Source organism: Suillus plorans, assembly GCF_016647745.1.
Source record: "Suillus plorans strain S12 chromosome Unknown HD556scaffold_11, whole genome shotgun sequence".
NCBI lineage: Eukaryota > Fungi > Basidiomycota > Agaricomycetes > Boletales > Suillaceae > Suillus > Suillus plorans.
Window position 1 is genome coordinate 659,107 of NW_024537395.1, and position 23,990 is coordinate 683,096.

Genomic DNA, 23,990 nt, shown 5'->3' on the forward strand with positions numbered 1-23,990 from the left:
GATCAGCAATAGAGCAGCAACTCACATGGTCTTGTAAGTAATATACCTCAGAATATAATATACCTTACTGTATACACCCGATATCATACTTAATCTTTATCTCTTGAGTGGTGACAGTTCATCGTGTTTTTGACCAAGAGGCACCAAGGCGGAAGTATGTCAGATATCAGGTTGTCGGACCAGATTGTAGGACTGAGTATGTATATATACATGAGTTGTGTATCCCGACAGTCGTCCAACTGAGGGCACCAGAAGTCTTTCAGTGTGAGGAATGTACTGTGCAGAAGAGAACAAGTCTTGTTATTCTTCAAGACCATTCATCTTGTACATTCGGGAAAGCTAGTGTCATACTGCCTGACTCGGAGGATTTTCTTTTTGGTCTGAATCGCACTCTCACCAGTACTAATAGTGATGTCACTTTCTAAGTACTACTAGAAATTCTGGAGAGTCAGTGCTCATTACATCACTGAAATTCACTTAGCTCGGTATGACAATAATTAAATTATAATTTTAACCAATTCTGTTTGGTCATGGTAACGTAGTACAATGGAATATAACAGTATATCAAGCACGTGTAATATTATCACCCCTTGATAATTTCTGCCTTGATGCGACACTTGATATGCCATTATAAAGGTGTATCAAATGATACACAGATGCTTAGATTTTTACCATTCTTAGTCTAAACGGTTTCACGGTATCATTTCCTGCTCATCGGATAGTCTCATTAGATATGCAATATCAGGTAAGCATAAAACTGCACAAAGTTTATATCTTACTAGCGACGATGATCATGATTGTAGTGTCCGCACATAAATTATCGCGAGCTATATCCGTTATATGATAGATACAGATATGTTCTAGGATGTAGTGCCGTCTGCCTAAGTCCATCATGGGGCTTAGGAGATATAATGTCATACAATGACTTATAGCTGAATGCAATCATGTTAACTACTAGCACCAGACAACAAAATCAATCGTTGAGCAGCTAAGGAGTGTGGGATTCGAGCCCATCCAACTGTTAGTAGAATGCGGAAACGCTAGGCATTTCCAAACCAAATGGTGCGCTTACGGTTGGGTGCGGTTGAATGGAAAGGTGCTTGCAGAAGTTGGGAGGGGTGTTGAGTTTGAGTTAAACGTGGCTCGGCAGCGCTTACTTACTAGTAGGATGCTTCATAGGCTCAGCGTTCAAACATAACGTTCTGATTTTGGGTGCCTATGTACTAGCAAATAAACGGACAGTAGGAGGAAGGATAATCATCATTAAAATTTGAATGCAGGTCCGTCATCCTCAGAGTCCGAGTGGTTGCCGTCATCATCCAAGTCATCTACATCACTGTCGCAATCTTCGGGAATCACTTCATCTTCATCTTCGTCTGCGGAGTCGTCCTGGTTGAAATCATCGTGTTCATCATCCAGGTCTCTATCACATTCACCTTCGTGCCAACTTTCATCTCCGAGGTTAACATTAGCGTTGTCGAGCCCCTCCATGTTGGCTTCGAGGCCATCATCATCTGAGACTTCTCCGTGACCAACGCTGGTACTTCTGCTCCCTACTGCACGATCGGGCTGGACGATATTTGACGAGTCATATTGAACTTCATGACCGACACCTATGCCTGCGAAACGACAAAACATGTCTCTGTCGGCAAAACTACACGAAGTTATGGTAAGGATATGAGTATATAGCAAGACAAAATCTCACATATTGACATAAAATGAAGCCCAGTCGTCGATCTCTCCAGGTAGTCTTGCCACAGAGGGACCATGTCTGAGAAGCTCATCCGTGCGATGGTCAGCGAAAGCAGGAATAAGGTGGCATGCCCTGATCACTAGCGATGGGTCAAGAAACCCGAAGGCAGCGGGTGAGTCGGGAATGAATCCAATTTTTGGGAGGCGGCCTTCTCGGAAGCCCCAACGGTACCGTGGTACGACACCTAACCATCGCACCCACAAGACCTCTATGGACTGAGGTGAGCGGTTACGAGCGTTTGGACCAACATGAAGAACATTAATACAAAACGCGCCCAATACCCGTGCATACCAAAAAGGATGCGCGCCCGCACTGCTTTCTCGCGACAACACCATCACCGTAGAGCCATGTCCAGGTTTGAGCGTGTCTTGATCCCTACAGATATTGTACGTTGTATAGTTAATTTGGAAGTGTTTAGGTCAGAAAACAGTGTTCAGATTGTTGATAAAGCGCAAGTCATTTCGCTCGGCATCCGTGAAGTCTCGTTCATCACCATCGTATTCTAAACCTAGCAACCGGGAAAGGATATGACCTTTCATTTTCGGAATGAAGTCCTGTCAGGTAGTATCATTAAATGTGTCAGAACAGTCGCACAAGAACATATTTACCGCAACAGCTGGGTCACCTCGATGCTGCTCAAGATAAGAAGCTAAATTGATGGTAATGCCTGGATAACTTGATAAACAATGGTGCGCTTCTGGCGGTAGTGAGTTTCCGGCAGGTTGGTTGTTGCTGGTGTTGCCAGATTCTTGCATACATCTGATACGAGTGCGTCTCCTTTCTTGCTTAGCTAATTGCTTTGAAGGTTCTTGTTTATTCGTATTCCGGTAAAACATTTTCAAGAGCTTGTGTGCGACCTCGCCCTAGAAATTCAAAAAATCAAGTTGTTTACTTGTCATTCCACAAAGAACGCGCACATACTATTTGAGTAGTGTACGAGTCTGTGGTTCCGAACATTTTGATAGAGCTTACATAGTCACCAAGTGCGTGTAACTTATAAGTTCGAATATTGAAGGCCTTGGGACGCGCCCCAGATGACCCTGTTCCTGCAGACGTCGAGTTGAGATTAGCACTCTTCCTCTGACGGGAAGCTATTTCCTCTGGGAGCTCCACAGTGTGAAAGACCGAGCAAGTGGAGTCCCGAAATTTTCGAAGCTGCTGTCCTAGATGTCTAAGAGCTTGACCGAGTAGGTCAAGAGAGTCGTCTGTGTGCAATCGAAGCTTTGCAATGGCGTGCCATTCAGCCAGACGAAAGAGGAGTACACGGACAACTTCATCATGCGAGTCTGGGAATAGACCCTCAAATGCCGGAATCGCACACTGGTCGATCATCAGATTATGATAATTCAAGAACAGTAGAGATCAAACTCACCTGTAAGACATCCTCAAAATGTCGTGCAGCTCTTTGCTTCATATCGGACACATTTGAAGGGAAACATCGGATGGCACCTTTTCCAAATGACGGAATTAAGCGAAAACTTAATATTGAGGGATTGTCAACGTCAGATGAGGCTGCTATGCTAATTAATACGTACCGTTCGTTCAGTAAAGCTACTGATTCGTGATTGATGGCATAAAGTAGCCTTATAAGATGCTTGAGGACGGATTTGAACACTCCGAGCTCAAATTCATGCAAGAGATCGACGACGAGTATAGGAAAGAAGTCAAGGCCTACAGGCCCAAGTCGCTCAGTGAAGGTATTCTAAGCGAAAAGTATACTTAAATCATTCAAAAGGTCCTATAGATAAGTGCACTCACTAATGTTGGTACCAGTGAGAACGACTTCAGAAGACACTCGGCCGCAGCACCTTTGATTGGAGCACCTAGCGTGTATATAGCCTCACGTGCCACAACAATCTTGTCTCTGAGGTATAAGCGCACACTGTTGATGCGCGCCAACATATCAGCCTTGAGACCGAGCCGATCGAAGCATGATTTCGGCACAAAACACCGGGGACATGGGCAATCTCCTTTGTCGTGAATAGCAGCGAGAAGTACTCTATTTGAAGGTTGTTAGTTAATGTGTGGAAGTTGAGGGGATAAATGAGCTCACTTCTCTGGATAATCCGCGGAGTAAGTAAAAATCCTTGGAAAAACTCGTCGAAACACTCCATCGTGGCATTTAATCACAATCCCATTCCTATACGCATCTACAAATTCATCATCCAATAAAATGCGCCAAAATGCATGGAACAATTCCCGTTTGCAATGGGCGAGGACGTCGTTGATGCTCTTGTTGTTGATAAATTTGCGGATGAAACCCACAATAGATTCCGGTAGCTAGAGACAAATCGTGTTAGGGTACTCACTGGTCTTCCGATGGGATGAGTACTTACAGAAGGGATAAATGCGATGGGGTTACAAGCATTGGTAGTCGGACAGGCACGGGCATATTTCGATTGGTTTCCAAAAAAAAGATAGATTGGCCATGCGGAAGCATTCCCAAACTGAGTCAGGTGTGTCGCATCGGACCAGAACATGAGTCCAGCAATCACCCATTCCAGTTTACACCCATCGTCCCTCTTTTGTTTCTGCAGCTCATCGTGGGCCTTATTCCAGGCGTCCGATGTGTAGAGCTCATCATATACACGTTGTTCTCGGCCGGTCAACGGCGATTTCCAAAAGCGTTTGAAAGGGGTGAGGTGAAACCAGCGTGATGATGCCTCTGAGAAGGCCACACGAATAACAGCCACAAGCGGCCGATGATGAAAACCTGGGACAGTTAATGGTTGCCCATTCCCATCTGCATTTCTCTCCCTGGTTGGCACTAGTATTTCTGCCGTCGATTCCCTCCAGCCGTCTCTTCGAAAGATATCGTCGGGGTCCAGTGTTGCTTCAGAGGCATCGAAGCGCATCATTTCTGTATGCGTATTGAAATCATCGGGCACATCATCCAGACTGAAATCCTTGGCCTTCAATACTTCGCAAACGAGGCGGGTTACTTGCGTTTCAGACGTCAGACCGCTATTACTAGTCATCTTCCAAGACATCAAGCGCCATATACTCATATTTCTCCATGGCCAAGGGGGTGACTGCGACGGAGGTGGGCTCCCAGAATGATTAGCTTGCTCATTGAGGGGAGGGGGATCAGACGTGATATTAGATAGCTGGTCAACGGAGACAAAGGCATCCGGGTCATACGATGGTCGGTGGCGATAGTCCCTTCCAATCCCAAATTTATTAAGAGATGTACGAAAAGAATCGAAAACGTAAAGAACTACCCGACGAATGGGTGCTGGAGGTGGTTCTGGAATGGCAGGTGGGGGTACCGGAAGTTCATCCCTGAATCGTAAAGGCAGCCGATGCGATCGAGAGGGACGGCCAGCTCTACTTTCTGGCTGCACCTCCAGGTTTGGAATGCAAGTTGATGCACGCTGCTCCTCTTGCGGGATGTCAAATGCGGATGTGTTAGATGAGGACGCTACTGGATCATGGATGTTGGAGGGAGATATGGGAATATCGGATAAATCGGATGACATGGTATTCATCAGTGGAGAGCTCGAGGCAGAAGTTGGCTAATATCCAAATGAGCAGAGATCGGGATATGGTGTACAACGAATGCACTTACTTGGGTACTAAGTTTTACTTTCTTTGCAGCAGGAGCTTCCGAGTCTTGCAGAGACGCAGAGATGCATTTGAAGTGTTGTGACTGTACACTCAGCTGCTTCTGCCAGTGCTTGCAGTCCTGACGGTGACGGGTCAAAGTTCTTGGTGCTGAGAATGATCGGCTGCATTCGCCCCCACATCTGAGGGACATACTGATAAAAGCAGCGAGTAGCAGAAAGGCCGTCAGATCCTTGAGAGTATAAATAAATTTCATTGCCTCTTCATATGCGCCAGAGGGATTGGCGAACGTTAAGTGCAACGGACATCAACAAAACAACTCACAATAACAGTGTTAACACCGTAAGAAAAACTAGTCACATGATTCCCCCGCATGTCCAAACGTCCAAGGCCAGCAGCAGGTCACCCCCCGCCAAGTAGTAGTGTGACTATGAGTAAGTAACAAATGATAATAGTGAAAAAATAAAACATGAGAGCTTGTTAGTAGACTTAGGATAGCACATACAGCTGTTAAACGATGCATTGATGAGCCCTTGTAGCTTTTAGAATTAGAACTGAGCGTCATCATTCCGGAAAATGCCGGTGACATACATTTGTCCAAATCGGGACGTGTTTACGATACGCGATAATTCCAACAACGCAGGTAAGCATTAACTCGTTCTCAATTCAATTTTATATCTACCAGTAGCTCTAGTACAATAATGAACAACTACGCTAACGGGGGCGGGAATCGAGATGGGGACGGAGACGGAAACCAAGGTCGCCAGGTATGTTGAGGAAGTTCTAACTACTACTCACTAACGTTCTACAGATCCCAGAGCACCTTCTGTGAGTCGCGCCGAGGCCTCGCGACGTGACATTTACGTTGACTGAAAGGCAAATCGTAAGTAGCGACTCATTCAGCAATTAAAATTCTAACATATCTGAAGGAAATGATGTATGTGAGATGGGACACTGCGCGAATCCGCGTGCACCAACAAATCTACAACCCCCACTTACCGTTTCAACCCTACCCTCTGCCTCCGGCCTGGACAGATGAAGCGCGCGCGATGATGGTCCTTTGGATCGCTAGGGAACGCCGGATGTTTGAGCTGGAGATGCAAGAGTTGGAATATCTGCTGGGACTTAGAGGTGCGCGTTAGCGCTTCCAGGTGAGCCGGCAACTATAAAATTCTGCGTTGACTTACGAATGTTCGGTCATACGCATGAAGAGGCTGAGAATGAGGTTTAGCGGCTGCACATATTGGACACACTTACTATACACGATGTAACACCACACGGACTTTTCTGGGGCTGCCCGTACATGTATGACTAGTCGAAGAATTGGCGGATCTTCCATTGTATCAGTGAACGACACGCTTGAATGGGGTGAAATTTAATGATCAGAGGTGTTGGGGGAGAATTCGAGACTAACGTCAGACGCCGTTTCCAGCAGACTTGATTTGTGAAATTCGCAGCACCTAGCTTGGACTGCTCGTACCTCACGGGACTGAGCGTGTAGTGAATTATATCCCGAATGAAAGTCTGTAAACCAGGAATCTGATGATAGGGTAAGCTCGAGTCGATGATAATTCATTATATTGTTACTTATGCGGCTATGTCGAGTCCAAGCGACTCACCGGCATGAAGGCTGTTGCAAGACCTTTGCCCAGGCGAACAGATTGAACAATTTTGGGGTTGCGCTGCTTTACAGAGAGTTATGTCAGATACATGGTTGGGAATGAATGATATTCCCCAAACCATCATGGCGACATCATTAGCAGTCCTTGGAGATGTCCTAACTTTGTCTATGCGGGAAGTCTTCGTCCCAAGGGTGAAGGTTGTGAGGCGCAAGGAGTCCGAGAAGGCAGGAATAGTGGTGCTCAGCATCTGATCAACAAAGGCGACAATAGTAGCAGAAAGAACAGGCTCATAAATGAGCCAGAGACGGTCCAAGAACTTGTTCATCCAATCAGCGGATTCGTGCTTGGGTGCAAGACATGTCTTGATCAATTCCCGCTGTGACTCAATCAAAGGCAGTGTAAAGACGCGAAAGCTACTTACTGATTCCACCAAAGTAAGAGATCATCGACTTTCTTTCGCTGCTTCTGGCGTTGGAGGAAGCTCCAGATAGTCAATGATGTTGTGATAAAATTCTTGATTGTTGAATTCGTCATCAACAATGCGCCAAGATCCTGAGTTTGACAATGCTGGGCCCTCTAATCAGCAAAGTACACAAATATTGAGTTAAATAGTCTGTACCTGAGCAGACACATACGCTATGGCTCGAGGTTGGACAGATCGCATATCGAGTAGTGTTGCAACGTCACGCACCAGTTAATTAACAAGCTGATGTGTGACCGATGCATTGCTGGATAAAATCTGTCGTGCGTTGCAGTATGAGAATAATCAAAGTAGTGAACAGTACAAATGGTCTGTTTCAAACAATGAGTACTCACTTGAAACGCGGCACTAAGAGTGCATCGTGGTCACGGTGCAAATCAAAAATCGAAGCAAGATCACAGGTAGGTTGGCTAAGCAAATTGTCACGTGATCTCAATGTTTGTGATGTTGAACCTTTACTAGTAGGCAGCACTGCTCAGCAATCATCAAGGACGATACTGTTTGTTATTACACTGGTATGAAGAGTTAATACAACAAGTTACATCCCATGGTTCTCAATAGCGTTACAGACTTCAAGAAGAACTCCGTGCTGCCTATCAACGATTGTTCCGATCCTACTGACAGCATCACGCACTCCCACGACTTCCTGCATGACGGCCGCCATCTTGGCTAGCAATTCCCCTTCAAACGACTCGAATTTTCTTTCAACCTTCGTACGTTTTTTAGGCGGAAGCTCAACAATAGGTACTGATGTTGCCCCCATGTTAGTCACGCCCTGGCCAAAGTGAGTGTGTCAGTCGAAAAATTGAGCTGGGCATACTCACCCCATCATCTTCAGACCACTTTCGCTTTGAACGAGGTGCATCAGCATTGTTGTGATTGCCACCTTGAGCTTCCAACTGTTGAAATTAGAGCTGTTACAATGGCCGCCTATAATCTACAGACACATACTAGCTCTGGTTGTTCCGCTCGAAACTCATCTGCGAGCTGAAATGCCTCCTCATCGTCTGGAGATGAAGGTTCGGATTTGAACTGTCCGAAATTCCACTGATAGCATCTACAGGAATACGCAGGGACACTTTGGCCATGGCCACACCCATGGCATCCGATATGACTTTCTGGAGTAGACCTCCCTGAGCGGTCCTCCAACCTGAAGTTAGCGTCCGTTAAGATCACCTCAGCCCCATCATTGAAGTCAGAAGGGTGAGAGTTATTATGAGCGTTGTAGTCAGACGACATGTTTCTTGCTTACTCCGTCAAGTGTAAGGGTATTTGTATCATGTCATGTTTTCAGGACTTAGACCCATGCCCCGTTACAGAAATCCTTTTGGTCCGCATTGTAACAAATCTTGGAATCTGATGCTCCCACCGTCGTTGCCAAACAGATCTGAAGCTAGCCAACAATGGCTCAAAGTCTCATGTTCGGCACCGTGTTCATTGATGCTGATATCTAGGGACAATATTTCAGGGTAAAATGCAACTCTAACTTGACGTCACGAAGCTCCGCCGCACTCCAGGGTTGTTTCTATGTAATATTGAAAATTTTTATAACTCCTTACAGGACAGTCTAAAGTGCTTGACGGCTCCAAGCTCCTCGTCAATTGTAACATGATCCGGCCGGTACCACCTAATCTTACTTACGCTAGTGAGTGGAACCAGATTACTAGTTAGATCTATCATTGATATGAAATACGGTTCTCAAAATATGTTTAAACTAGGGAGTGGAGAAATGAAACGATCGACCTGATTCACATTTCCATCACAAGAGCCTGGATAACCACATTTTGCCATGTCCTATACCAGTACTGACTCGGACTCACACCCATCTGGCTTGGCCGACGCTGAAGCTCTCCTCATAATTGCTAGATTTGAGGAGTTGTGTGAAGGCGACACTACGACATCCAGCACTCCACATAGCCATGACTTTGAGCCGTGCCTCGGTGGCCAAGCGCATGGCCAAGGCGCCCCTGTATACAGCTGCGGGTGCTACCGTCGCACGAAAGTTGAACCTGCACTTGCACTCGCAGATGCACTCGCAGATGTATCCGAACACCAGGGACTTGAAAAGGTACAGTGGCCACCTCAAGATATTATACACTCGATTCTAATGGTTATTGTTCCAGGATGTCGATAGTTCGAACACACAAGTTGGAGGCCGTAGCGGTGACTCGGAAATTTGGCCCCTGAAGCGCAAGAGGTCAAAGACAGCCTCTGAGTCTGACCCCACGGTGAGCTGGACTCATCATTTCGTTTTTCACATCAGTTGTTAATGGCTATATTGAATGTAGCACCAGCACTTGAAGTGCCAAAGTGTAGGAAGCTGGGAAAGGCCTTTAAATTGAATAGAAGCATGACTCATGAAACCTCAGTACTTAATGTTGCGAAACGCCTCGAAGCTGCCATTGACAGGCAAACAGAGGTGCTGTCCAAGATTTATCGCGTTCTGGAGGGCAGTGCCAAGTAAACTTATCATTTATGATACCTTCTGTTGTAAACCTATACTATCACGATGTATATTCAAGCTCGATGGAAAGCATTTCACGCAAGATCTCCTTTCATCACTCACTAGGCCACCGTTGGTTTAGTTTAACTTGAATTAGTACTGTTGAAGAAACGTAATTGAATTTCTCAGGCTACGATTTGCGCGGATTGATTACCAGTCCAGTGCCAAATGCCCTGCTGTACCTAGCACAGGCTACCTCTATGCACTCCATATCCTGCTTTGCGCGGTCCAGGACTGCGCAATCAATACGCAGGAATGAAATCGACGAATGGAGCATAGCTTCGTGACCAGGCGAGCAGAATAGTAAGTTGGTTTGACAAAATTAAGTAATCTCAGGCAATAATATAGTGAATGAACTTCGGCTCGGCGCGACTTGGGTTGCAGCCGCTGCACCGCCACACTGGCCGAGTGTTCAAACCCTTCATGCCAGTGCCAGCGCTTCCCATCGAACTTGAGAGAGAGATCATCACTCTTGCTATTGATTGCATGCAGCAAGCTTACTCGTTCTTGTTTGTTTCACGGAGGGTGCATTACTGGTGAGCAATTCCGAAGGGTTGAGGCAGAGCACAATGATACTGAATACTGCTGTAGGATCGAAAGACTACTTTACCGAAAAATTGTTCTGTCAAGTGAAAGCATTGCTATCTCCTTTCTTTCATCACTTTATATTCGGTCCCGTCACTGTGACTTCGCTCGAGGGGCAGTGAAATCATTGTGTATCGAGGGCGATGTACTTCTGAGTACAGCTGCAGAGATCATTTCCCTGTGCAGTGGTACCACCAATCTTGCATTATGGATCGCGCCATCGGACTTCAAGAATGAAACAACAAATCCTCTGCTACAGCCCTTAGATGACCTCCCACTAATATTGTTATCACTTAGTATATCTCTGATTTTCCGTTACACCCAGTTGGTCTCCCTTTCCGCTTTCAAAGCCTTCGGTACCGTGACACACCTTGAAATTCTCAACGGCTGGGTGCTATGGAACTCTACACTTGATCTGGAGTATCTTCATGGACTGACGCACTTGTGTCTACATATCCATACACGGAGGACTAAACCAAAATTGGTGGCGTCCCTTCTCACTCTGCCACACCTCCAAGTAGTTGTCTTCCGCATCTCAGAAGATATCAATACAGTCGAAACATTCCTGGAATCTAGTTCCCTTAGCGACTCTCGCATTGTGCTGGCATCTCAAGTTCCCGCTGCCTGGGGTGAATTTGGAGGTGGCGACATGTCTCTCTGGAAGGGCGCTGATCAAGTAGTAGATTTGAGGCGCACCCAAGGCATGTCTTTTTATCCTGAAAATCCACTATGACCGGCTAATGCCTTCAATAGGAGGGCCTTTTAGCGTACCGTCATCCAACATTTTGCATTGCTGAGTACCTCCCGGTCAGTTCTGTATCGTGATACATACTTCGTGGCTCTATAGATAATCATCTTCAGAGCGATGTATGGACTTTGATGTGCTACCTCAGAGTAGGGGACGCGTTTACTTTTTTCCACAAGGATCTATGTACATATTCTGACCAAAAATCTTATTTGTCAATGGCGGGTCATCTTTTTGGTTCGTGACAGAGAGTTCAGTCGCACCAGTCACGGCAGAATTTTTCCAGAAGATTAGACCAGGTCATGACCTTGAAAGAGTCACGGCAGTCGCGACTCGAAATCTACCGTACATTCATGTGCGACTCTCAAGGGGTTGTCAAATTCTCTCTATCACGAACTTCCTGTATATCATTGGTATGTCCCTTTATCATATTCTACTTTCTTCCGTTAAGGGTTCTGGTTGCAATTGCAGGACTATGCATCCAATTCAATGCTGGCCTTTTGGCGATCAGCTAAGAGGTTGCAATGAGGCCCTACGTACCATTCGAACAGTATGTCCTGATGTCGTGAAGGGCTACAAGTGTCTACTGGGGCATTTAAAGTGAGTATACTTGTGCTTTTAGGAGACTGTTGATTAATTGCGTGCTTAGTTCTATCATATCAGCACGTCCTGTCGTTGTCTTCACACTAGCTGCCTGCCCTTTGTCATCCGTCCCCACAATGCACCCTGCATCCATGCCCGCACCGCCTATATTCTACGACACCCCCACTCGACCCATCAACACCAGGCTTTCACCCCCAAGTCACATCAGCAAGTGCCAACGGCAAGGAGAAGCGAACGCGCAGCATCAAGAGACGGCGACCTCCAGTTCATTCATTACACGCCCATATGCCACCTCCTGCACTCGAGTTCATGTTCATTGTGCTCCAAGTCTGGTATCATTAATTGTACGTAGCATTACACTTGAGACTTATACATGACGCTAAACTACACCTTATAGTAAACAGTACATCCTACACAATGTCTCAAGGATCTGGGTATGCGTAATGATTTGTGTTCTCCTGTCTCTTGCTGAAGACGTCTACTCCACCATGTACTAGATGTACTGCGGCAGATGATGACTCCGGGCCTGCTGAAAATAAAGGTTTGCCTTCTATACAGGCATTGAACAATGCTAAATTCTCACCTAGTATTGTTTCCAGCCGCTTTCCACGTTACGATCCAGAACTAGTGCTCTGATGCGAATCGCCAGCTTCGTCGAGATAACTGACGACATGAACGAAGAAGTCCATGACCATAAGGGGACAGAGGCCGTGAAAAACGGTAAGGCATTCAGGTGAAATGATTTCTATATCGTCCACCTTCCTGACTCCCAGTGATGTCAGTGGACAGAGAAACATTTCAGTCCAACCGCGTCGTGGCTCTGCCTTATCGAGTTTGGCCAGAAAATCACTGATAGAAGGATAAAAGACGCGGGGGTCAGTCTCAAGCTCCAAGTTGGCAAGTATAGATGACATGGAGTTGGTGTTTTGGGGGGCTATACAGAGGCCTTTAGCAGGGGTATTTTTTCAAATGGTCTCAATTTGATTCAATGACGTTCTGACATTTGTTGTAAAGGCTTTCAAATCCGGTTTGCCCGCCAGCGCAAATAGTGAACAAAGATCCGGCCGTACATTTGTTTTAGTCTCTATTTCGTCCAGGTAGTTATAATCTGGTTTGGTTTGGTGTCCCCACCTCTCATTGGTTTAGCGTCCCCGCTTTTCCATTTTATTCAAGATTTTTTTTTCTTGTTCCACCCTTACTACTCCACTTGACCGCGACGTTTTATGTAATCACCGTGAGCACATTAACTTGATTAGGCCGCAGTCATCTTTAATCTAATCGTGTTGATCAACAGGATCGCCTGGAGCAAACTCTACTAGTCAATCACGCACTCAACACGTACGCAATGCACTGTCCATGGAGATATGAAGAATGTACAGAGCCGAAACTCAAAAGGTGTCGGATCTTTGCTAGTATATGACGTTGTGATTGGTACATGTCATGAAACTAGCTGTTTTGAGGTCCGTGCTTCATTTCCGCTATGTTTCCTCAGCTAAATTGACTTACATGCCCACTTCCAAATTCCCACTCAACATTCTTATCCGTGGGCAATGGCGTCCTCATCCCAATCTCAATCTGAATCAGACAACAACGACATTCAACCTCTAGTCGCTCTTAAAAGACGAATCGCTGCACTTGAGGAAGAAAATGCAGACCTTCGAGTCCGTCGGCTCCCTGGGAAGAAATAGTATGTCTAATATTTAAAAATCCGGTACAACAGATTGATAATGCGATCAAAACAGTGAATCAAATGTATATTATGGCCGAGCAATTCGAAGGCTCGTGTGCCTAACCGAGCGCGTTGAAGATCTAGTAGTAGAATTCGATAGGTGCATTGGACTGGGCGCTGCCAATGAATCTGACGCTGATATAATGGACTCAGATAACCCAGAGTAAGTGTTTTCCTGAATCTTACTGGTTAACTCTCAGGTCGTGTTTCAGAGAGAATAGACGGTATCGCTCCTTCAAGAAACTTATGACATGGTGTCCCTCGGTTCGTAAGTTGCTACGGTCATCTGCCGAGCATGAAACTCTTGCTTTTGCGTATAGTAAGGTGAGATTCCCCAAAACAAATCACCGACGAATCATCACTGTATCTCGCATCCAGCTGAATGAAAGCTCTGATGGGGCCAGAGGAGACGACTCTGCTGGTCTCAAGCGTGCTGTTGCTGATTGGCTAATGGAACGTACCCCCACGCCAAATCCCCCCATTCACAAGCAAAACAAATCTGGTCGAGGATTTTACCACGACATGACGGGCGAACTCTTGTGCCCAGTTGATTATAACTGGAGCGATCCCACGTAAGTGCTCTTTTATGAGCTGCGCCACAGCTAACTTATACCTTCAAAGTGTTCGAGCATCCATTCGAGACTACCATCCCGATTTTCGCATCACTGCTTGCTCTTGGCCTTCGTTCCTGTACAAGGATGGACGTTACGACCCCCAGAACCCTACAAAGGATCTGTTTAAAGGCGAGCTACTAGTAAAGGTGAGATTAATATGTGTGACAGAAGTTATACTGAATGTTGTCTGCAGGCATTTAAACGCGTATTCACCTCTCCGAGTTCCACAGACGAGGAACAAGCTGTTGACTCGATGGGTCGTTCCGCACTCGGCAGGAACAGTGGTGAGCGTCGCACTCGGCGTGATGTTTCGACACTAGTCAATATGTGATCTATCCAACCTCGAGCCATAGCTTACATATCCGTTCAGGTTCAGACTACTTGATTCAAAGTATCCATGTTTTACTGATTAAGGGGCTTAGCTAAGATTTGCGTTGTCAAGCTCAGGATCTTGGCGCGTCGTTGATGACGAATTCAACAATCAAGAGTTTTATGATAACATAGTCGACTATCTTGAACTTCCTCCAACACCCGAAGCAGCGAAAGAAGTGGATGATCTCTTACTTTGGTGGAATAGGTGAGTAGCCTTGGTGTCTTTACACTGCCTTCCATTGATGCATTGACACGTTGGGATTCCATTTTTTAGAAAAGTTTTTGGTCGAAAACATGTTTCTGACTATCGCCCGCAGCAGGCAAACCACATGTCAGTTGCCATGACTTTGGCCAAGCGACGTTGCCCGTAGCTTAGTTGGGTTGGAACCTACTAGTACTTAAGTGGGAGTTCCTTGTATTAAACTTTATATTGTACAATTTCAGCTACGTTGTATAATGATCAATTTTGGCCGCAACATCGTGCATTGCCGAGTGAGATCCGAGTAGTGCGATCAGGATTCAGCGCTCAGCAATGACATTAAGACCCTTTTCTGCGTAAATGTCGAATGATAGATAATTTGTTTAAACATTCTGCACCATCATATGGTTGAGACGAGTGGTTCACTTTCTTCACCCATCTAGTATCTAGCAGCCAACACGAATATGACACTTATGTGACTTCAGGTAATGAGTTGTGCGTGGTGTTGCAGTATTGAACATTGGTCGTGCTTGTGTCAAGAACGGCGTTGCGAGTGATCAGGGACACATCCACCTGACTTGCAAGCTCTGGTAGCGCATACTGCGCTGATACATGTGGGCCACCAGCTCAATAATGACAATTTTGTCTCTAAGCACCTCATTTCGCAATGCAAGTCACATCAATATATTAGAACTTTAGAATGATATAGTGTGTCTGCTCGTGCCAATCCTGCAAGTATCTGCCTACAATGTAGGTCATATCTGCCTACAAAATCATTATGTAGATTGGCCACAAAGGCTACGTGTTTAAAGTCATATATGGTCTCTAATACAGTTCCTGTTGCTTAATGTCTGACTCCCAGTTGTGTAGTTTTAAGACAGTGTATTGCGCAAAAAGAATTATAATTTCTTCACTTACATGCCATACTTGGTGGTCCACAAATACGTATTATTATTATTTAAATTGGTCAAGGAGGCTACGTGTTTAAAGGTAGATATGACATTATATAACCGCTTGCCATATTTTACCTGATTGCGGACATTATGACCATTATAAGGCGGATATAATGGTTGGTAACGTATCTTGATTTTCAGTGATGCTAGGAGCTCGGGAGGTGACTTGACACGTATACATACAGCTATATGCAATGAATTGACCTAGTACTTGCCATCGTCCGACATGCACCGCTGTCTTCGCCTGACTGAGATCCTCGAAATAATATTTTGTCTTGTGTTGGATGTTCGATTTATTGACCCAAGCTTCGATTGCTATCAACTGCTACAGCCTGCAATCTTACCGTTTCCTAACACCAAAGGTCGACACTCCGTCCTCAACCTCGCACTTACCTGTCGTGCATTTCGCGACCCAGCACTCAATGTCCTTCACTCCTACATAGGAGATATCTGGCCTCTCAGCAAGTCCGTGCCTGGTCAACTGCCCAAACCTTCCTGGGTTCATATACCCGAACAGTTCCGCCCATCAATCCTCCGTGCTACATGCGTCCAGATCTTCTTCAACCAAAATTTACAGCACCATGACTCTGCATACGCACTGCTCCTTGAAAGCGCATCCAAAGACGCCCCGCTCTTTCCCCAGCTGCGCTCGCTCGGATGGTTTGACCCACGTGTTGAAACCATCCCGGCCCTCAACCTCCTCCTACCCACCGTCCATACCCTCGCTCTAGATATCACGAATGATCAATTTCGCAAAGCCGTCTTCCAAAACCTCCGTACCACCTCCTTGCACCTCAAATCTCTTGAATTTATAGCCATGGTTCACACAGGGCTGATAATCCCAGAATTGGAGTCCTTCCTGTCCAGCTATTCTGAGAGTCTCACCGAAATTTCAATCAGATTCTTCCGTAAAGACGTCCCAAACGTTCTGCTCGAAGCTATCGCTGTGTGGCCACGTCTCCAATACCTCACTCTCGACATAGGATTCAACAGCATGCCTCTCCGTGCACCCCAACCTTTTCAGGCACTCACTCACCTGCATATGTCATGCGTAACTCTGAGACTTTTCTCATCTTTGCTACATTCTATTTTCGGGACGGATTCTGGTACCTCCGGATGCCCAAACCTCAAGAAAATTTACAATATCGCACACACTTGCGGTCCCAATGCCACCGGTATCTGGTCCGAACTTTTCACTATCCTCACACGCACAAAGCTAGAGCACATCTCGATCATCGAGAGCTGTAGTAACTCTCAGCCCGAGCCGTGCTACACAGGACCAACATTTTTTGAGCTTCGCCCCTTCCTCGCCAGCCGTACCACACTCGTAAATATCAAAACCCTCCTCATCTTCCCCGCCCACTACGGGTCCATTACGCTTACAGATGCCGATGTCCACACGCTTGCTCGTGCATGCCCACACCTCTATTCCGTTAGCCTAGGGAATCACAACTCACCTGTGTCTTTGGGTGCCCTGGGTTACATCGTGAGACGCTGTCGTGAGCTGTGCGAAATCTCGCTACGTGTGGACGCGCGGCTCGATGCGCTCGGGACAATACCTCTGGACGATGACGAGCAAATGTACCTACAACCCAATAGACGCCTGAGGATGCTGGCCATTGGAGGGTCACCCATTGCATGCGTGGGTCCGTTGAACCCTCCGACTGCACCAGACCTGATGATGTCCATCCCACGGTTCCTGCACATGATAGCACCGCGACTCGCGAAACTCGAAATATCCTTAGAGTCGCGTCTCGGGTGGACATATCGCAGGTACAGCCTTAGGGAAATGAAGAAAATGGATGATATACAGAGGTGGAAGAAGGTGGGGAGGGTCTTGTTGGAGTTGACACAAGGGGACACTGACTGATGGTTTTGATTTCCTTGTCGGTGGGAGCAGTATCGTGAGTAGAAGAATACGTCATAGCGCCATGCGGGCTACGAACAACAGCACAGCAATACCTAGAGAAATGACAAGTGTAATGGTATGACGTGGTATATTGACCGCTGTTGAACCAACGTGCACTCTGGTAAGTCTTCAACCTTCTCTTCGTCATCTCCCTCCTGCTCTTCGTCCTCTTCCGTACGGATGAGCTTACCGCCGTGAGCTTTCAAGTGTTCGGCGATGTTATCGAGTCCCCCACTCTCGCGCTCTGGACCGAACGAGTAGCTGATCTCCAAAGGACATACTAATCCTGTCCTCTCATTCATCGTTCATCATTTGAACCTGCAACGACTCCGCCAACGCAGTACCAAAGTTGAGATGATCATGATCATTCTCGTCAATAACTCCGATTCTAATTGGTCGATATCCTACGTCATTTTTCTTTCGCTCACTCGTCGCTCCCTTATATTTAGTACCTGCAATTTGCCAACGCAGGTATCTTTTGGAACTTGATATGAGTCGAGAGGTTGTGAAATATTTATAATCAATGATGAATAATCTGAAATCCAACTCGCGATACTGTCGCCATCAGTACTTACTCAGTTGTCAGGAGCTTCCGCCACCGTTACTCATGGAATCAGTCAGCCCAGCGCTAGCCGAGCATATCATAGTCTATTAATCTTGCAACGCTGTGCACCTGCCGGTGCTGGGTGCCATCCAAGATTTCCTGATGATGCGGCATATACTCAACCTGACAAATCTATATATTTTAAACTCGTTAACCAGCTTGTCGAGGTTGGCTATAAAATACACGATGTGGATTCCCGTCTCCAGATCTCCATTCAAAGCATTTCATACCTAGTTTGTAATAGATCACCATGTCCGATTCCTCGACCTCCGCACTCTTTTCCCCCATCCGCGTGGGCAACATGAACTTGCAGCACCGGGTTGTCCTTGCCCCACTTACCCGCTTGCGTGCACAGGCAGATCACGTCCCAACCCCACAAGCACCAGCATACTATTCTCAGAGAGGGTCTACCCCTGGCACTCTTCTCATCTCAGAAGGCACATTCATATCCCAGAGCGCTGGTGGTTATGATAATCTCCCTGGGATATATACCGATGCCCATCTGGATGGATGGAAACAGGTATGTTGTTCCTTGCTCAATAATTATGAGAGATGACTCACGTTCCGGACTGCAGGTAACAGAAGCAGTCCATGAGAAAGGTTCTTTCATTTTCCTACAACTCCTGGCGCTCGGCCGCAACGCAGAAACAGCCGTTCTTGCCAAGGAGGACAATAGTCCCCTCGTCGGTGCCTCACCCATCCCCCTGCCGGGCAAAACAGACGTGCCACGCGCGCTCACCACGGATGAAGTCAAAGAATACATTGCCATGTATACCGCTGCGGCAAAAAATGCCATTCGAGCTGGTTTCGATGGCGTTGAAATTCATGGCGCAAATAGCTTCTTGATCGACCAGTTCATACAGGATGCCAGTAACCAACGCACAGATGAATATGGCGGAAGCATCGAGAATCGCGCAAGGTTTGCGCTCGAAGTAACGGATGCCATTGTCGAGGCCATTGGTGCTGAGAGGACCGGGTTCCGAATGAGCCCGTGGGGCGTATCCAACGGTACATGCGACATCATTCAATATTAGCGATCTTTATTTAACTGATTTGTGGTGCAGGTATGGGGATGGCAGACCCCAAACCCCAGTTCTCCTACGTGGTTGAGCAGCTGCGCAAACACAAACTCGCATACATCCACGTCGTGGAGCCGATGCCTGCCGAAGTCACTGCTGAAAAAAACAGCGATTTCCTCCGTGATATCTGGCAAGGTGTTGAAGGCAGTACCTTCATCAGCGCGAACGGATATACCCGGAATACCGCAATCGAGACGGTAGACAAGAAAGGCGGCCTTATTGGATTCGGGAGGTTGTTTATGCCGAACGTAAGTCATTTGTTTCCCGGACTAGGCAGTGACCAACATGTCCCCTTACTAGCCCGACCTTCCGTTCCGCTTGCGAAAGGGTATTGCACTTGAGCGCGGTGACCGAGCAACATGGTACATGGGCGGTAATCTCACACCAGCGGGCTATTCGGATTGGCCCTTTGCACCAGAGAACGATCAGCAATAGATATCAGGTATCTTGTACATTCGGGAAAGTTAGCGCCAAATCCTCCTTTGACAGCGCCATCTATGCGACTTTCAGGCCGACTTACCCTAGGTCCCTGTTTGACTTTGTATTCCGGTACCACGAGCGCAACAATAGTGCAAGATGGAATAGAGCGGTGGATCTTGGTTGTGGGACGGGTCAGTTCTAGCTGTACTCAATGTGGAGGGCTTGGACTCTTGACCTACTGTTGATCACTCGGGATTTCAGGTCAAGCAACAGTCGAGCTCACACCCTTCAAGCGCGTCACTGGCGTCGACGCGAGTTCTAATATGATCAAAGTTGCTCAAGGTACCCTCAAGAATACGCCAACGAGCACTGGTCAATATGAGTACATACAGGCGAGCGCAGAGAATCTAACATTTTTGGAGGATAGCAGTGTGGATCTAGTCATTTCCGGTGCGTGTCACTTAGAAGGAGAAACCACTATTTGTTCATGATGACTGTGTAATTGTAGCCCAGGCATGCCATTGGTTCGATTGGAACAAAATATGGCCTGAGGTTGCAAGAGTGCTGAGGAAGAATGGAAGTGCTGTATTCTGGGTACGTGTTCCCGTCTCCAAGCCATGTCACTCTTAACATTTACTTGACTTAGGGTTACTCCCAGTTCCGCTTCGCCCGCTATCCGTCACTCACGCAGAGAATTAACGCTTATGTCGAAGGCACTGACCCACTGAACACCGTTGGCCCATACTGGGAGCAACCCGGTCGTTCGATTTTAGATAACCACTTGGTTGAGGTACCAGATGCCAATGAAATTGTACCTGGCGCGTTCAGCGATTTCGAGAGAGTTTTCTTCACAGGTCTGTGTTGGACCCATCATATCGTCATGCGACGCTTCACTAATACATCGCAGGCGACTACCACCCATCTCTCCCTTCCCCACGCTCCGTGATCATGCGTAAGAAGATGACGTGGGATGACCTGCTATCGTATTTGAATACGTGGAGTGCATTGCACACATTCCGCCAGCACAACCTCAGTGATGGAGAGAACCCGCATGGAGATGTCGCAGTGCGGTTCTGGAAAGATCTTAAGGAGAGTGCCGAGCGGGAGGACGGGAGAGCCGTGGAAGGACATGATGAAGTAGATATTGAATGGCCGGTGGCGGTGGTAATGGCTAAGAGAGCGTGATAGTGCTCGAGGGCGGTAGGTAGGTGTTCTTTTGTTGGCGGCTTGCAGATCATCAGACTTATCTAAGGCAAAGCACTGGTAATGATTCGGAAGGCCAGTGAGGTTGTTAAAACCTTCAAGTCAAGGGCTTGGGTTGGAAGAGAGTCAACTGCGCTCTATTTGTGCTTCATCGAGGGATGTTATCGTGCTAAATATTCAATCTTCGCGTGAAACGGTACAAGACACATTTGACTTGCATTGACACCAAGCGTTCTGGCTCCTTGTTCCCCTCCTAGAGGGCGTCTGTGAGGCTCGTAGTCGCGCAGAACGACGACGAGATGGTGGTCGAAGGGCAGGCATAACGTTTGAACTCCGCTGCGGTGCCGAAGCGTGCCGCGTGCCTGTAGCATGCACAGCCAGCCTTAGCGCTCAATTTGCGCACCCATGGTGGCTCGCCAATTTATTGCTGAAACAGAGCGCCTCCCAGATCACGCCCATGTGTTGCTCATAACAACTGGCAGCGTGGCATCTATCAAAGCTCCTCTCATTGTCTCAGCGCTTCTTCAAGTCTGTCCCCGTCCTTGGAATCCTGCTCTTGCTCATGTTGTGTGCAACATAGTACCAAAATGTCAGAGTAGAAGTGGTTGCGACCAAGGAGTCGGTCGCATTTTATGACCCTGCAGATGTAGTCAATGCAGGCGCCCGCGTGTGGACCGATGAGGACGAGTGGTCGGTGAATACACGCGCTTTTCAGAAGAGTTTGGCCGTCTTAACGTCCATGACAGGGGCCATACAAGATTGGAGATCCGATTCTGCATATCGAGTTGAGGAGGTGGGCTGATATTGTTCTTGTCGCTCCCTGCTCGGCGAATACGCTCTCAAAGATTGCACACGGACTCTGCGACAATCTTGCGGTATGTTTCCCAGCGCATTCATTTCGTGCTTCATGGCAAACCTCTTGCTTAGACCTCTCTGCTTCGTGCGCTGGCACCTACGACACCGACTTACGTATTTCCGGCGATGAATACGCTCATGTACGAGCATCCGCTCACGGCAGAACATTTGCACGTTGTGCGGGATGTTGTGCGCTACCAAGTTGTCGGGCCAATCGGAAAAAATCTTGCCTGTGGGGACGTTGGTATGTGGTCCCGACTTTTATTTCTTGCCGTTGCAGATAAATTGGCTCTTTTCAAAGGACTCGGTGCCATGACGGAATGGCGTGATATCGTGGAGATAGTAGTGGATCAAATGAAACTCGTTCGCAAAGACAGCAAATCATAAAACTCTATAAGTCTAATATTGGTCTAATCTACAAGTATTCCTTCTTCTTCGCGAATACATGTATATGTGCTAGTCCACGAACACTTTGTATCCTCTGAAAATGCTCAGCATCTGATGCAGCGTAGCTAGAGCCACTCACTGGGGGGTTGACAAACCATGCAGTCTCCCATTCCCTCTCCACCCACCTTCGTTTCACAAAACCATCTATTTCTCTTCCAGCATTCCTCACCATATCTTCGATCTCTGGATTGCCCCTGGGGCTGCGAACTAATTTCTCCATTGTGATTCCCCACTCCGCTAGGGCAGGCAGACATTCTGGTAGGGTGGACGGTGAGGGTGGAAGCTCATTGGTGCCTGTAAACCCACACAACCCATCTTGTTGAATCCGTGTATCGACTTCTGCTGGGATGAGATCTGGATGGAAGATAGGTACTCGCGACCAGATGAGCGTATGTTCGATCTCGATAGGGACGGAGTAAGGCCAGTCGTTCTGAATGATACTGATGAACTCCGAGTCGAACGGGATATCAGCTTTGAAATATTCGGGTGCGTCTGGGGGAAGCGATGGGAGAAACTGATTAGATTTGGATGATGAGAAGGACACATCCTTGAGTCTGATATCGCTATCAAGTGCTGAGGGTAAGAGCGAAAGGCTATCCGGCTTTCCCCATTGAAGACGATGGTTGATGAGGTAGTTCTCTTCAGGCTGTTGAGCGATCTCTACATCCTGACTCTACGTTACCTACCCAATGAGCCGTGCTCCTTCACGACTCCTGGAGACCATGCGTTATATCTCTTTTGTAGCGCCTTGTTACGCTTTAGCAGCCCGAGATCCCTTTTGTGACGTTGCAGAGTCAGCGTCGTCTGTCTTGTTGATACTGGCGGTGAAATACAAGTACCCAGAATTCACGAAGGTCTTGAGCTGGTGCCATGTGAACTTGGCTGGATAATGCGCGAGCAACTCTTTCCTTGTTGGAGGACCTGTTAGCAGGGAAACTTGCATGATTTTTTGGTGGGAAACATTATCTGGTGTATCCAAGGGTGGCTCTATCGTCATGGTCGTTGATGAGTAAATACTTTATTAGTAATTTGTTGATCATTTGTTTACCTTTGCATTAACTTTCCTACATTGAATTGGACCTTAGTCCAGTAAAGTAAAACTTTTTTAGCTGGGATCTAATACGCTTCCCCGGATTGAAAACAGGGGCGAGGGCATTATGATCATCGCATGGAAATACTATAGCCCGTTTGAACGTTGAACGTTAAACATTTATTTACATAACGTGGATTGTTTTTAAAGTTCAACGTTCAAGCTCAAGACCCATCTGGAAGTTCTGAATCCGAATGCAGACCCACTAGTAGCACTTAGCTTGATTGATTCAAACAATTGCGTGGTTTGCATTGATTTCTAGTAACGTTAACCCATGTTAGCCCACCTTACACCAACCCTGACTCAGTCGGACCCGTTTGCCTGCGCCGCTCTATCTGCCAACTGGTCTAAATTCATGTCAGTGAAGTCATTGGCATGCGTGGTGTGGGGTGGCCAATGCGCCAACTGCAAACTATATCTTACACCGAACTGAGGAATTAGCCGGATAGCCCATATGCGTGGTATTCCGGTTACATGACCAAGTGTGCTCTTTCTTTGTGGGCGGGAAACTCGACATGCAGGCAGAATGAGTGACCTCTATGAGCATTTGAACTAGTATTAGTGAAGGAATGTTAACGTGCCAATGTAAATCAATGGCAGATTGAATATTACAATGCGATGCCAAAAATGAGTGAGTGAGCGAGCGAGAGTGTGTAAAAC

At 46.9% G+C, this 23,990-nt stretch overlaps 9 protein-coding genes across 9 annotated transcripts; 7 read left to right on the forward strand and 2 right to left on the reverse strand.

Moving 5' to 3' along the window:
- Positions 1 to 6,122: 6,122 nt before the first annotated feature.
- On the reverse strand, positions 6,123 to 8,659 carry HD556DRAFT_1458280 (uncharacterized protein; the record flags this gene model as incomplete). Its single annotated transcript, XM_041308175.1, has 13 exons — positions 6,123 to 6,186; positions 6,317 to 6,408; positions 6,505 to 6,551; positions 6,575 to 6,675; positions 6,798 to 6,856; positions 6,937 to 6,999; positions 7,028 to 7,359; positions 7,390 to 7,515; positions 7,756 to 7,768; positions 8,055 to 8,195; positions 8,245 to 8,319; positions 8,372 to 8,477; positions 8,517 to 8,659. 13 exons carry the CDS (start codon positions 8,657 to 8,659, stop codon positions 6,123 to 6,125), a joined length of 1,362 nt encoding a protein of 453 aa, XP_041163828.1.
- A 550-nt stretch (positions 8,660 to 9,209) lies between these two features.
- HD556DRAFT_1439812 (uncharacterized protein) lies at positions 9,210 to 9,884 on the forward strand (the record flags this gene model as incomplete). Its single annotated transcript, XM_041306012.1, has 3 exons — positions 9,210 to 9,488; positions 9,544 to 9,648; positions 9,684 to 9,884. The coding sequence occupies 3 exons, from the start codon at positions 9,210 to 9,212 to the stop codon at positions 9,882 to 9,884; spliced, it is 585 nt and encodes a 194-aa protein (XP_041163829.1).
- A 462-nt stretch (positions 9,885 to 10,346) lies between these two features.
- On the forward strand, positions 10,347 to 11,241 carry HD556DRAFT_1439813 (uncharacterized protein; the record flags this gene model as incomplete). The annotated part of the gene is made up of 2 exons (XM_041306013.1): positions 10,347 to 10,459; positions 10,515 to 11,241. 2 exons carry the CDS (start codon positions 10,347 to 10,349, stop codon positions 11,239 to 11,241), a joined length of 840 nt encoding a protein of 279 aa, XP_041163830.1.
- Positions 11,242 to 13,406: 2,165 nt separating this feature from the next.
- HD556DRAFT_1439814 (uncharacterized protein) lies at positions 13,407 to 14,942 on the forward strand (the record flags this gene model as incomplete). Its single annotated transcript, XM_041306014.1, has 9 exons — positions 13,407 to 13,543; positions 13,599 to 13,748; positions 13,798 to 13,909; positions 13,964 to 14,157; positions 14,207 to 14,345; positions 14,393 to 14,483; positions 14,553 to 14,569; positions 14,622 to 14,776; positions 14,846 to 14,942. 9 exons carry the CDS (start codon positions 13,407 to 13,409, stop codon positions 14,940 to 14,942), a joined length of 1,092 nt encoding a protein of 363 aa, XP_041163831.1.
- Positions 14,943 to 15,848: 906 nt separating this feature from the next.
- HD556DRAFT_128245 (uncharacterized protein) lies at positions 15,849 to 17,639 on the forward strand. The gene has a single exon (XM_041299303.1). The coding sequence runs from the start codon at positions 15,950 to 15,952 to the stop codon at positions 17,591 to 17,593; it is 1,644 nt and encodes a 547-aa protein (XP_041163832.1). The 5' UTR covers positions 15,849 to 15,949; the 3' UTR covers positions 17,594 to 17,639.
- A 521-nt stretch (positions 17,640 to 18,160) lies between these two features.
- Positions 18,161 to 19,904, forward strand: HD556DRAFT_128385 (uncharacterized protein). The gene is made up of 4 exons (XM_041299314.1): positions 18,161 to 18,756; positions 18,812 to 19,244; positions 19,301 to 19,563; positions 19,616 to 19,904. The coding sequence occupies exons 1-4, from the start codon at positions 18,487 to 18,489 to the stop codon at positions 19,748 to 19,750; spliced, it is 1,101 nt and encodes a 366-aa protein (XP_041163833.1). The 5' UTR covers positions 18,161 to 18,486; the 3' UTR covers positions 19,751 to 19,904.
- On the forward strand, positions 19,788 to 20,920 carry HD556DRAFT_1231405 (S-adenosyl-L-methionine-dependent methyltransferase; the record flags this gene model as incomplete). Its single annotated transcript, XM_041297427.1, has 5 exons — positions 19,788 to 19,926; positions 19,997 to 20,185; positions 20,244 to 20,329; positions 20,382 to 20,589; positions 20,643 to 20,920. Coding segments are annotated over 5 exons (900 nt in total), but the record flags the coding sequence as incomplete, so codon positions are not given.
- A 117-nt stretch (positions 20,921 to 21,037) lies between these two features.
- On the forward strand, positions 21,038 to 22,180 carry HD556DRAFT_1458335 (flavoprotein; the record flags this gene model as incomplete). The annotated part of the gene is made up of 5 exons (XM_041308176.1): positions 21,038 to 21,466; positions 21,519 to 21,632; positions 21,685 to 21,813; positions 21,866 to 22,037; positions 22,095 to 22,180. The coding sequence occupies exons 1-5, from the start codon at positions 21,344 to 21,346 to the stop codon at positions 22,178 to 22,180; spliced, it is 624 nt and encodes a 207-aa protein (XP_041163835.1). The 5' UTR covers positions 21,038 to 21,343.
- HD556DRAFT_128290 (uncharacterized protein) lies at positions 22,085 to 23,257 on the reverse strand. The gene is made up of 4 exons (XM_041299307.1): positions 23,080 to 23,257; positions 22,927 to 23,015; positions 22,320 to 22,879; positions 22,085 to 22,274 (listed from the first exon to the last, which is right to left on the reverse strand). The coding sequence occupies exons 1-4, from the start codon at positions 23,235 to 23,237 to the stop codon at positions 22,209 to 22,211; spliced, it is 873 nt and encodes a 290-aa protein (XP_041163836.1). The 5' UTR covers positions 23,238 to 23,257; the 3' UTR covers positions 22,085 to 22,208.
- Positions 23,258 to 23,990: the final 733 nt, after the last annotated feature.

What these genes read in the sequence shown, in the direction of transcription:
- HD556DRAFT_128245 (XM_041299303.1), top strand. Translation starts at nt 15,950, where the DNA reads ATGCACCGCTGTCTTCGCCTGACTGAGATCCTCGAAATAATATTTTGT.
- HD556DRAFT_128385 (XM_041299314.1), top strand. Translation starts at nt 18,487, where the DNA reads ATGTCCGATTCCTCGACCTCCGCACTCTTTTCCCCCATCCGCGTGGGC. An exon ending in ATCTGGATGGATGGAAACAG is followed by an intron (nt 18,757 to 18,811) that starts GTATGTTGTTCC and finishes TCCGGACTGCAG; the next exon opens with GTAACAGAAGCAGTCCATGA. An exon ending in GGAGGTTGTTTATGCCGAAC is followed by an intron (nt 19,564 to 19,615) that starts GTAAGTCATTTG and finishes TCCCCTTACTAG; the next exon opens with CCCGACCTTCCGTTCCGCTT.
- HD556DRAFT_128290 (XM_041299307.1), bottom strand. Translation starts at nt 23,237, where the DNA reads ATGACGATAGAGCCACCCTTGGATACACCAGATAATGTTTCCCACCAA. An exon ending in GAAGGAGCACGGCTCATTGG is followed by an intron (nt 22,880 to 22,926) that starts GTAGGTAACGTA and finishes AACAGCCTGAAG; the next exon opens with AGAACTACCTCATCAACCAT. An exon ending in CATGGTTTGTCAACCCCCCA is followed by an intron (nt 22,275 to 22,319) that starts GTGAGTGGCTCT and finishes GAGCATTTTCAG; the next exon opens with AGGATACAAAGTGTTCGTGG.